The sequence below is a fragment of the Astatotilapia calliptera genome, chromosome 3 (assembly GCF_900246225.1).
Source record: "Astatotilapia calliptera chromosome 3, fAstCal1.2, whole genome shotgun sequence".
Lineage (NCBI taxonomy): Eukaryota > Metazoa > Chordata > Actinopteri > Cichliformes > Cichlidae > Astatotilapia > Astatotilapia calliptera.
The window spans coordinates 50645491-50657703 of record NC_039304.1 but is presented as its reverse complement, the minus strand read 5'-3'; the positions used below and the strand labels follow the sequence as shown (position 1 = coordinate 50657703).

The window sequence follows — 12213 nt, the reverse complement described above, 5'->3', positions numbered from 1 at the left end:
GTGCAGGAGAATTAAGAGCCGCCCGTTCAAGTGATAAAGTCGCAGATCTCGCGGTGTTTGCAGCACTGTACTCCAGGGACGATTTTACCCATTTTTGGGGGTGCTTCAGAGACAGTGCATGAACTAAATAAAAAGTAATTGCGTAGTATAGGTTCTATTAAAATCCAGCTTCCCTTTATGGTTTGATGGAAAATTGATAGGCACCTGGAAGTGAGACTGTTAGTCTCACAAATGGTGCAAACTGCAGAGAAAAGCATCAGTGTGGGAGTCAAAAAAGGGGCAGCTTGACCAGTGAGGAACAACATATAATTGTTTGTAGTGATGTGTCGGTCGCAAACGAAATGGCTTTTAGAGCCGGATCTTTGACGTGAACGACACGAGCCAGCTCCTTATTTTTCTTTTTTCCTTCTCTCACCCTCTCTCGCACTTTTTTCCGCTTCACTCTGCACGTGAGCCTTGTGCTTTACGCTGGGCAGAGGGGGGAGGGGCGGTAGTTACACTCGCAGCAGCACAGGAACAGAGCGGAAGGGAGAGAGAGAGAAAGAGAGCCAGGGACAACAATGTCACATTAGAAAGGTATAGTAATCATCCACAACTATTTTCAGTTGCAGATGATAAAGGATTCAGAAAGTTTATTCATGCAGGTCCATATGACAGAGAATGTGATTCTTTTTGTTTTCATATTTTAATTTATATTTTATTGTGTTGTGGTTTGCAGTGTTTTGTGTTGTTTCACTTAAAATTTCCTTAAAAGGAAAAAGCTGAAAATTTAAATAGTTAAAAGCTGAAATGTGAATAGTTGGTTTTAGTATTATATGATTTATTTATTACATTTTATGTGGAGTAAATAAATAAAAGTATATTTACGGTGGCTCCTAGAGACAAAGCACATACAAACTTCAAAACAGGTAAAAACTCCAAAACATGTACAAAACACAACAGAAGTGCTCCAGGATGCTGGGCGCACTTCCAACGACTGGATTTGGTGTGTGGTAGTAACAGGTAAATAAACATTTTTTTTAAATTATTTTAATATATATGAGTGCTTGTGTATAAAAACACAAACAATACACACACGCTTTCAATTGTGTCATTTAAGTGATCTAAGTAGCTGTTTTGGAAGTTCAGTTAACGCTAGAAATGTGTTTTGGAGTTTGTACGTGTTGTACGTGGCCACCGCATATATTTATATATAAACATATATAAATAAAACCACTTTTTTTTTTCATTAGTAATTCCGTTTGTGCTTAATTTTATATTGTTGTTAATAATAAATTATCTAAAGCAACAAAACAACCTGAAGAGCGGTTCGGAGCCGAAAGTGCCGGCTCTCTAAAAACAGCCGGAAATCCCATCACTAATTCTTTGAAACAACCAAACAAAACATTAAAACATTATTTATTTATTTTTTAGCTCCAGTGCAGAACAAACATGTGACAACATCTGTGTTGAAAATCAGTAAAGAAGCAAACCAGCCTGGAAATCTTAGATATTTTCTTTATAAGCAAAAGCAGTAAATTCATTTCCAAGCCTTTTAGAGTTTAAGATTTTCATAATAAAATGTAGAGATTACTGCCGAGAGATAAAAAGCTCATCTGGATATGTGTGAATGTTAAAACTGTTTCCAGAGACAGATATTTAATGATATGCATTTTTCCTTTGAATCTGCCCACACACTGGTTCACTTCATTCATGCTAAAGTTAAATGCTAGCAACACTGACACCTGTGTGTTTGTGCTGAGTTCAGCCTCATGTTGATATCTGAGCACAGAAGAAGTCCTGCGGTTCATGAGGACGGGGATCCATGATACTGGTTTCACTAATCGGACTCTCAAAACAAAAGCAAATCTCGTCATTTTATAAAATGCTGTATGTTGCCTTACATCACTGGTGTTGAAGTAGTGATGTCCAGCTGCTCCCTGCTGCTCTCGCTCTCCTCATTTGCTTGTTGGATGTTGGTCCTCCTGGACGCCTTTCTCACCTGAGCTCGAAAAGTCTTACAGAGGTAAAAGTAAACAACAGGGTCCAGACAGACGTTGAAAACTGACACCATGGTGGCCGCCTCCTGCAGGTAGTACAAAACTCGACCCACAGAGCAGCTGTTCGAAAGAAACACAAAGGGAAGACGAACCAGGTGATACGGGACAAAGCAAACACAGAAGATGCTGACCAGCACCAACATGTTCCTGCGAGACTTCACCAGCTTCTCAGAACCAGAGGAGGCCAGCTGCCTCTGCTGTGACTGCAACACCCTGCGGGAGATGCTGTAGTAGAAGAAGACCAGGGATATGAAGACCAAGAGGACAATGATTGCAGAGAAGGTGTGGAGGATTTTGTACAGCAGGCTGACTGATGAACTAAAGGAATCAACACAGTAATTAGAGGTCAAAGGTTCCTTGGAGCTGATAAAAAAGCTGATAAAAGTGATTGTTGGAGCCAGGAGAATAACCCAGGTGATGACAGAGATGATTCTCGCAGTTCGTACTGTTCGTACAGTTCCTGAAGGATGTACGATTTTCCGATACCTGCAGACAGAAGAGGAAGGAGGCAGAATACAACTTCACTAATCACAACAGTGCCAAAACTGCAAAAGTAAATACTGAGCCAGAAAAAGGTACATTCATGCTTTTGTGAGGAGCACAGGGTGTGTACTTAACCACTTAATCTAGTTTTTACGTTGTTGTTAACTACAGTCTGAAATCAGTAAAGATTCTTACCTATTGGCAGCGATGTACGCCATAAATATGATGCTGGCGTACATGTTGAGGAAAAAAGCAGAAGCTCCAACTGTGCAGTGGAGCAGCCAAATGATGGGAGACCTGATGGCATAGTGGGCGATGCGCAGTGGCAGAGAGAGGCAGAGCATGAAGTCAGCAGCTGTCAGGTTCTTCAGGTAGACCATCAAGCTGCTGGATGCCTGCTGCCGAGCCCGACAACAGTAAAACTTCATGATGAAGCCATTGAGGGGTAAACCCACCTGTAGAGACACAGAGAGGACGAGAGAACAGGACGTTTGTAGATGCACAGAGAACCTTAAACCAGTTCCTTAAAAAACCCACAATCTGATTATTTGAAACTTACCAGAAACACCAGACTGTAGACCAGCATAAAGAAAGGGTTGGCTGATGTGTCGACATTACCACAGTTCTGGTCCAAAGACAGTGTTTCATTTTTGGGGTGAACCATGTTTCTGGTGCTGGAAAAAAAAAAACACTTTAAAAAAAACAGTCTTTTAAACTGAATTTATAGGTTCATTTTTTAAAAATGATTCACTCTTAATTTGTTGTGTTAAATTAATGTTGGAACAATTTTAGATATTGTGCTACAGGTTACAGTCTGCAGTTGTGGAAGGAAGCATACAATAGCTTTAAACCAGACTGTTCTGTTCTATTAAAATGCGAGATTTCACACCTTTAAATGTTCATTTCAGATATGATCAATTGCAAGTTTCTGTTTTTAGAGTTTAGCAAGATGCTTCTGCTTTTTGAGCATAGCTCATACACACACGTTAAGTTCATTGAAAGGTCATCTGTCTATGTATGGTATGGCTGGAAACGCACAGACACACATGCACCTACACACATTCTGTACATTAGTACCTTAGTTGTGGAAGGAAGCATTCATTAGTAAAGATAAGTCAACCCTCTCATGAATCCTTATGACAATCCATTAAGCACAAGCTGAAGCAGTGAGCTGTAGGCAGAACCTGGACTCATCGCTGAACATAACGTTCCTCTATATGTTCACGTTCCAGTGCACATGGTACTGACACCAGGCCTGACGGTGAAGGGCAGTCATGGCAGGCCTCCTGGACTCCAATGAGCTTGGATATCAAGTTAAAGGAATTTACTCGAATTGCCTGCAAGTTTATATATTTCAATGTTTTGTTTTGCTGTTTTAATTCCTTTAAAGAATGAAATGTGCAATATAAGTAAAATTGACTTTGACATTGAAATTATCACGATGACTGTGTGGTAGGCAGAGCTAGGCCCCAATAGCAGGACTTGGAAACAAAGGGAGTGAACTAAAAGAGGCAGCTTTAATTACTCTAATACTGAACGCTAAAGCACAAACATACAAAGCTAAAAAAAATAGAAACTAGAAACACTTAACTTAAATACAGGCAGGATAACGAGAGGGTGGGAAACGAGAGGGTACACACTGGGACCAGAGAGAAACTAATTACTTGGAACAGATGAACTTTGAGGTTGCATGCTCAGTTAACTAAAAGTATTTTTTATCATGATGCTGGATTGACATCTCTTGAACGCTGAACTCAGCTGTGTTATTAATCATTGATTGTTTTTGCTCCACATGTCAGGAACTATTAAAAATGATAATTGTCATTTTTTAAAATCAGCAGAAGCACAAAAGATGTGAGTCTGAGAATCCAGCTGGACCTGTATTTAACGTATCCCTCTGCAGTTTTTTGTGATGATGAAAAGTTACTTCTGTTGTTATGTCTTCCAGGTTAAATTGTAAACCATATCCAAGATGGCGCCGCGTATGGATGCCCTGGTGCTTCAGTGCATTACTTCTGTCTTGTTTTTGTGCATAACTTCTGTGTCTGGGCACTCCTCTGGATATTCTTACACCAGAGAAGAGCTTCTTAACTACAGGACTACAACACCTGGGGATTTACTTCCAATATTTGTCGCATCTGCGGCAGATTTACTGCAGACTCTGATCAGGAAAGTGAGACGCCGAAAGAGAGGTAAGCGAGCCGGCGCACTCGTGCGTCTGAGGAAACGCGGACTGTGAACTGCTCTTCCTGGGATCTTCCTTTCCAATGTACGCTCACTCAGGAATAAGATAGACGAGCTGGACCTGATGAGAAGCATGAACAGAGACTTTGCCTCCTCCTGTGTCTTATGTTTTACGGAGTCGTGGCTCAGTGAGGACATCCCGGACAGCGCGCTCAAGCTGGAGGGCTTTCATCTGCTGCGCGCGGACCGGCAGGCCTCTCTCTCTGGTAAGACCAAAGGTGGAGGTGTCTGCTTCTACATCAATAGTGGCTGGTGCACAGACGTAACAATGATTGCTCAGCACTGCTCTTCCTCTCTGGAATACCTTTTTATTCACTGCAAACCGTTTTATTCTCCGCGGGAGTTTGCTTCATTCATCCTGGCCGCTGTTTACATCCCGCCAGATGCGGATGCGCAGGCAGCTCAGTGCGCACTCGCGGAGCAGATTCTCCACATGGAGCGGACATTCCCGGACTCTCTCATTATTGCTCTTGGGGACTTTAACAAAGCCAATCTGAGCCATGAGCTTCCCAAATACAAGCAGTATATTAAATGCCCGACCAGAGAGGAGAGGACATTAGACCACTGTTACAGCACGATCAGCGGGGCCTATCGTGCGGTGCCCCGCGCTTCACTCGGACTTTCTGACCACGTCATGATCCACCTAATCCCCGCGTACAGACAGAGGCTGAAGCTCTCCAAACCTGTCGTGAGGACCAAAAAACTGTGGAGCAACGAGGCTGTGGAGGAGCTTCGCACGTGTTTGGAGTCTACAGGCTGGGACACAATGAAGGCTGCTTCTAACAGCTTGGACGAGTTTACGGACACTGTCACCTCCTATATCCACTTCTGTGAGGACAGCATTGTGCCATCACGCACCAGGGTGAGTTATAACAATGACAAACCCTGGTTCACCCCTAAACTCAAAAAGCTGTGGCTGGAAAAGAGAAAGGCGTTCAGAAGCGGAGACAGGGACTGCTACAGAGAGGCCAAGTACAGGTTCACTAAAGAAGTGGACATTGCTAAACATCAGCACTCTGAGAAGATGCAGCAGCAGATCTCAGAGAATGACTCGGCCTCTGTGTGGAAAGGTTTTAGGAATATCACCAACTACAAGCCTAAAACCCCCCACTCCACTGATGACTTGCTCTTGGCCAACACCCTTAACGACTTCTACTGCCGTTTTGACGAGCCATCAGGCAGCCTTCACACCTCCAACGGCCCCAACAATAGAGACACTTTGGACACTCATTCCCCCACCTCTCCCCCCTCCATAGAGCCATCACCACCTTCAAACTGTTCACCTACAACACCCCCCTCCTCACCCCACACAAAAGAGGATTTCACACCACCTCCTCCGACCACAACTCTTCATATTCATGAAGCAGATGTGAGGAAGCAGTTTAAGAATCTGAATGCTCGGAAAGCTCCCGGCCCAGACGGTGTGTCTCCTGCCACCCTCAGACACTGTGCAAACGAGCTGGCCCCAGTGTTTTCTGGCATCTTCAACTCCTCACTGCAGGCATGTCATGTGCCTGCCTGCTTCAAGTCCTCTACCATAATCCCTGTCCCCAAGAAACCTAGGATCACTGGACTAAATGACTACAGACCCGTGGCTCTGACATCTGTGGTCATGAAGTCATTTGAGCGCCTAGTTCTCTCCCATCTCAAGACCCTCACGGCCCCCCTCCTGGACCCCCTGCAGTTTGCATACAGAGCCAACAGGTCTGTAGATGACGCCATCAACATGGCCCTACACTTCATCATGCAGCATCTGGACTCCCCAGGGACCTACGCCAGGATCCTGTTTGTGGACTTCAGCTCTGCCTTCAACACCATCCTTCCAGACCATCTCCGAGGCAAGCTTTCCCAGATGAATGTGCCTGATCCCATCTGCCGGTGGATCACTGACTTCCTGACAGACAGGAAGCAGCATGTGAGGCTGGGAAAGAATGTCTCGGACTCCCGGACCATCAGCACCGGCTCCCCTCAGGGCTGTGTTCTTTCTCCTCTGCTCTTCTCCCTGTACACCAACTGCTGCACCTCCACCCACCAGTCTGTCAAGCTAATCAAGTTTGCAGATGACACTACCGTTATTGAACTCATCTCGGACGGGGATGAGTCTGCCTACAGGAGGGAGGTTGAACGTCTGGTGTCCTGGTGCAGCCACAACAACCTGGTGCTGAATGCCCAGAAGACAGTGGAGATTATTGTGGACTTCAGGAAGCACACAACTCCACTCCCCCCCATCATCCTGACTGACACCCCCATCACCTCTGTGGACTCATTCCGCTTCCTGGGTACCACCATCACCCAGGACCTGAAGTGGGAGCCCACCATCACCTCCGTCATTAAGAAAGCCCAGCAGAGGATGTACTTCCTGAGGCAGCTGAAGAAATTCAACCTGCCAACACGGACGATGATGCAATTCTACACTGCAATCATCGAGTCCATCCTCACCTCCTCCATCACCGTGTGGTACGCTGGAGCCACTATCAGGGACAAACAGAGACTGCAGCGTGTTGTGCGCTCTGCTGAGAAGGTGATTGGCTGCAGACTCCCATCTCTGCAGGACCTGTACACCTCCAGGACATTGCGGCGTGCAGCTCGGATCTCAGCTGACCCTTCTCACCCTGGACACAGTCTGTTTGACCTGCTCCCCTCAGGCAGGAGGCTCCGGTCCATTCGCACCAGAACCTCTCGCCATAAGAACAGTTTCTTCCCCTCTGCTGTTGGACACATGAACAATAACCATATGACTGTCCCCGCCACTAACACATGACCCTACGCTGTGTCACTGCATCATTCCATGTTTGGCACTGATCACCACCTGCACTCATGTATATATCATGTACATATCTATCTATCTATCTATCTATCTATCTATCTATCTATCTATCTATCTATCTATCTATCTATCTATCTATCTATCTATCTATCTATCTATCTATCTACTTAGCACTTTTAATTCTTATTAGCACTTTTAATTCTTATTCTTATTTTTATTTTCATGTCTATTTAAGTGTAATTTATAACAGTATGTTTGCACTGAAGCACCGCAGCAATTTCCTAATGTTGTAAACCCACTCAACATTTGGCAATAAAACCCTTTCTGATTCTGATTCTGATAAAAGACACAGCGCAGCTCTAACCTCAACCCTGTTGTCTTTCCTGTTTATGACCACTGAAACTGCTGCACAGAAAACTCAGACACGTAACTTCCTGATTAGTTGTTAAAAGTTAGTTAGAATTTAAATTTTTGTAAGTCATAAAGCCTTGGTGGTTTAATGGCATCACTGTAAATCAGAAAACACACAATGATCGATCGTCTCTTGTAACCTGACTTGCTGATAACTTGTGTTAAACAGGTTTTATATTGTGCTGAAAAAGTATTTGACCCCTTCCTGATTTTTTTCTAAATATAATGATGTGTTAGTCACAGTATGTTCTAAACAACATTATCATGTTTGAGCGTAAGGTTGTTTGTCCATGCATCTGGCACCAGGACACCACGAACCTTAGTCAATAAGAGACTTGTAATCGTATGTCCAGATTAGCTTCCAAAACACTAACCCAATTACTTTTGTTCCTTAAATCAGGACTGGTTTAAAATGATCTTATTTAGTTTTTCTGTCAGTATTAAATGTGAGAATCAGACACCATCAGGACTCACCTCTGGTTCTGCTGCGAGGAGGAAAAGTTGCTTCAGCCGTTCTCAGTGTGATGGTACCACTGTAACTAAGGAAATGCACAGTGACATCACTGCTGCCCTGCACACTGGTCTATTTCCTCTTTGTCTTCACTGTTAAACTGACACGACACGTGTCCAAAAGAGTCGAGTCATTCTCTGATCAGCTGCTGCTACACTTCTTATTTTAGCACTGACTCACTTTATTGACACTGATTGATTTTTTACTAATGTCCTTCACCTCTTCATCACTACAGCTAACATGAGACAGCACCTGAAGCCAATTCAGATTGCATCTGAAACAAGTGTCATGGATCCCAAGACTTTCTGAACAACTCAAATATTTCCTCAGCTCAAAGGTCAATCGATTGATGGTGCTGGCCAATGGATGCAATGAGGCTGATGTAAATCTGGGTTCAGTTTTTAAAGAAACTCCAGTGTACAATGTGGATCAATAAGGATCAAACCACTGACCTTTTGATTGGTAGATGACACACTCTGCTTCGTGAGCCACAGCTGCCTTGAATGCTGATCCAAAAACTATGAACGCACTGGAGAAAACCATTTCCCATCATTAACCAACGACCATTTCCCCTCCTCATCCAAATCCATTAATTCAGAAAAAAAAACATTTATAGATATCAGTGTCTAAAATATGCATCAACTGATTTTTATATTTAAAATGTATAAAACAGGAATCTTGTTAGGTTTTTTTTCATGAGAGAAGACTAATTTCCTCCAATTAAACGTTTTCACGAATCATTATCAAATTGTTACAATTTAAAATTACTGTTACACAGCACCAGGGACCTTCTGTATTGTAACTGTATTGCGGGTCACAGAAACAGAATGTTAGCATGATTGGTGGAATCAGTTGAAGGTGTCTTAGGTCTGATACATGCTCACGTTTCTTCTTCTGCAGCTTTCTGGGAATCTTCTTATATAGAGATTTAACCTTCTGCTAGCAACGCTCCCATTACCATGGCAACCACCTCTTGCCCTCCAGTCAGGCCTGTAGAGTTAAAGAAGTGGACAAAGTGCATATCATAACAGCAGATTCATGATTGAAGCCACATTCCTGTGAGGGAGTTGTGAGAAAGTGTTGTGTCTGCTTGTATCAGAGTGGGCACAACTGCTCTACAATATACTGTGTGCAGTAAAGAATAAAATACAAATACTGTATGTGATGCAAATTATGAGATATTAGCCTTACAGATAAAAATTAATCCCAACAGTCTCCAGCTCCAGTCCTTGAGAGCTACTGTCCTGTATAGGGATGGGTATCGTTTAGGTTTTATCCGATACCGGTGCCAAATCGGTACTTTTGAAATGGTGCCGGTGCTCAAACGGTGCTCAAACCGGTGCTTAAAGAATGGAGAACACAAAATTGGTTCAAAAACCTCTCATATTCAGCTGGTTTTTTGTAAAAAGATAACAATGTTAGCCTTTTCTGCAGCTATGGGGCATATATGGCATCACTCTTAGCTGGAAGCAGTGCTTAAACAATGGAAAAAAAACAAACTTTGTCCAAAAACCTCTCATGTTTAGCTGTTTCCCAGTTTTTCTTTGGTCATTTTAGCCTTTTTGGCCAGGGTGAAGGGAGTATCTGCCATCAAACAAGAAGACAGCCGCATGTAGCTACAGTGTTGGGAAGGTTACTTTTGAAATGTATTCCATTACAGAATACAGAATACATGCCCTAAAATGTATTCTGTAACGTATTCCGTTACGTTACTCAATGAGAGTAATGTATTCTGAATACTTTGGATTACTTAATATATTATCATGCATTTTACAACTACGTGAATGTACTATTGCTGTGTGATTTATTACTATTACTGAAGGTCCGCGGCTCCGAACCGTATTAAAGGGACCTCTGACTAATACGGGTTCCTTGTTGGGCTTGTAGCCGAAAAATGGCTTTACTTTGTTGTCTGGGTCAACTCTGCTTGCGAGAGACAGAGAGAAGCGTTGAAAGGCTGCTCCAACAGAACTTATTGTTTCGGAGGAAAACACAAACACAGCGTAAAGTCGAGTCTTAATAGCTTACTTACAACTGGGCTCATCAGGCTCTCTTCTTGGCTGCAGTGGTTATTATTATATTTACATGCTTCCAGCTCCCGTTTTTGCTCGATGACAACTCGTACTTTTCGACTCTCCTTTTTCTTCCACCTTGCGCTCACAGACACATAACGAGTATGGCAGTCCATTCTCCCTGCAGCACGGACTACACTGCCCATGAGGCTACATTCTTTAGGGCTATGCCTGTAGCATTCTGCCTATTAGCTTAGCACAACAACAAAAAGGCCTCTCACCCAGGAAACACGCAGAGCGTCCCCCTGTAACCATGGCAACCGCAACGCTGCCGCCTGGAACTACAGAATGTAGCTGTCAAACAAAATCGAAACAGTCCTGACCTGCGACAATATGAAACAGGAAAGTACCGCCGTGTAATCCATTTATTTCAACAAAGTAACTGTATTCTAAATACCACCTTTTTAAACGGTAACTGTAATGGAATACAGTTACTCATATTTTGTATTTTAAATACGTAACGGCGGTACATGTATTCCGTTACTCCCCAACACTGTGTAGCTATGATGATGTTTGCTAGTTCACCTTACATGCATTAATGTAATAACGTGGTTAGCCTACTCAACGTAAATTACACACGAACAACATTAAGCTACTCACGCAGAGAACGGCTGCTGCTGCCATCAAATATGGCGCATTTCTCGGTGTTTCATCGGATTCGAGGTGTTACCTCCTTTGACAGTATCACAGTATCAGCTTAAAGCACTTGTTGCAGGCTGCTGAGTTTGCATATTTTGCTGTGAAGTACAGCCAGACTTTTGACCGCTTCGCCTTGGGCATTTTTAATCTGTAGCTCTGCATAAAAGAACGTACGTACCCGGACCCGCCTACTATCCTCGGAAACGTAAAATGATTGGCTAGAAGTGTATCACAGCTCAGGAAAAAAAAGCACCGAAATAAAGCACCGAAATGTGCGCTGCTTTTCGGTCTGGTTACTACCGTTTATGTCAGAACCGGTGCCATCATGGCACCAGACACCGGTACCCATCCCTAGTCCTGTATGGGCTCAAAATGTGGTCATAAATATTTTGTACTTGTAAATCAGGATTTGTATGTGTAAAAAAAATTTGTGTGTGTGTAAAAAAGATTTGTATGTGTAAAAAAAATTTGTGTGTGCGTAAAAAAGATTTGTATGTGTAAAAAAATTTGTGCGTGCGTAAAAAGATTTGTGTGTGTACTTAGCCAAAACAAACCCCTGCAAGTTAGAAGTACAAATTTTGACCCTATTTTTCTTCCTTTCATCTGATTGGTCAATGTCATGTCAATCACAAATGTAACAATCCAATCAGAGAACAGATGGGTTTGGCTGTCGGAGGGGCGCTTTTTTTGAACTTGAACTTTTTTTTACACACACACAAATTTTTTTAACACATACAAATCCTGATTTACAAGTACAAAACCGATTTACAAGTACAAAATATTTATGTCCACATTTTGAGCCCATACTGTCCTGCAGCTTTTAGATGCATCCCTACTCCAACACAGCTGAATCAGAATCAGAATCAGAATCAGAAAGGGGTTTATTGCCAAATGTTGAGCAGGTTTACAACATTAGGAAATTGCTGCGGTGCTTCAGTGCAAACATAGTGTCATAAATAGCACTTAAATAGACATGGAAAAAAAATAAAATAAAATAAAAGTAGGGATAAGAATTAAAAGTGCTATGTGGAAAGATATGTGCATGAG

General features: G+C 42.8%; 1 protein-coding gene across 1 annotated transcript; it reads right to left on the bottom strand.

Annotated features, from left to right (window-relative positions):
- Positions 1-1611: 1611 nt before the first annotated feature.
- On the bottom strand, positions 1612-8483 carry LOC113019701 (P2Y purinoceptor 14-like). Its single transcript, XM_026163520.1, has 4 exons — positions 8419-8483; positions 3082-3196; positions 2718-2977; positions 1612-2525 (listed from the first exon to the last, which is right to left on the bottom strand). The coding sequence occupies exons 2-4, from the start codon at positions 3184-3186 to the stop codon at positions 1880-1882; spliced, it is 1011 nt and encodes a 336-aa protein (XP_026019305.1). The 5' UTR covers positions 3187-3196; positions 8419-8483; the 3' UTR covers positions 1612-1879.
- Positions 8484-12213: the final 3730 nt, after the last annotated feature.

Bases quoted from the DNA above. Each gene is read 5' to 3' on its own strand.
- LOC113019701 (XM_026163520.1), bottom strand. From the start codon at position 3,186: ATGGTTCACCCCAAAAATGAAACACTGTCTTTGGACCAGAACTGTGGT. The intron at 2,978-3,081 runs GTAAGTTTCAAA...GTGTCTCTACAG, and splicing joins TCTACAGTCTGGTGTTTCTG to GTGGGTTTACCCCTCAATGG. The intron at 2,526-2,717 runs GTAAGAATCTTT...TTCTGTCTGCAG, and splicing joins GCGTACATCGCTGCCAATAG to GTATCGGAAAATCGTACATC.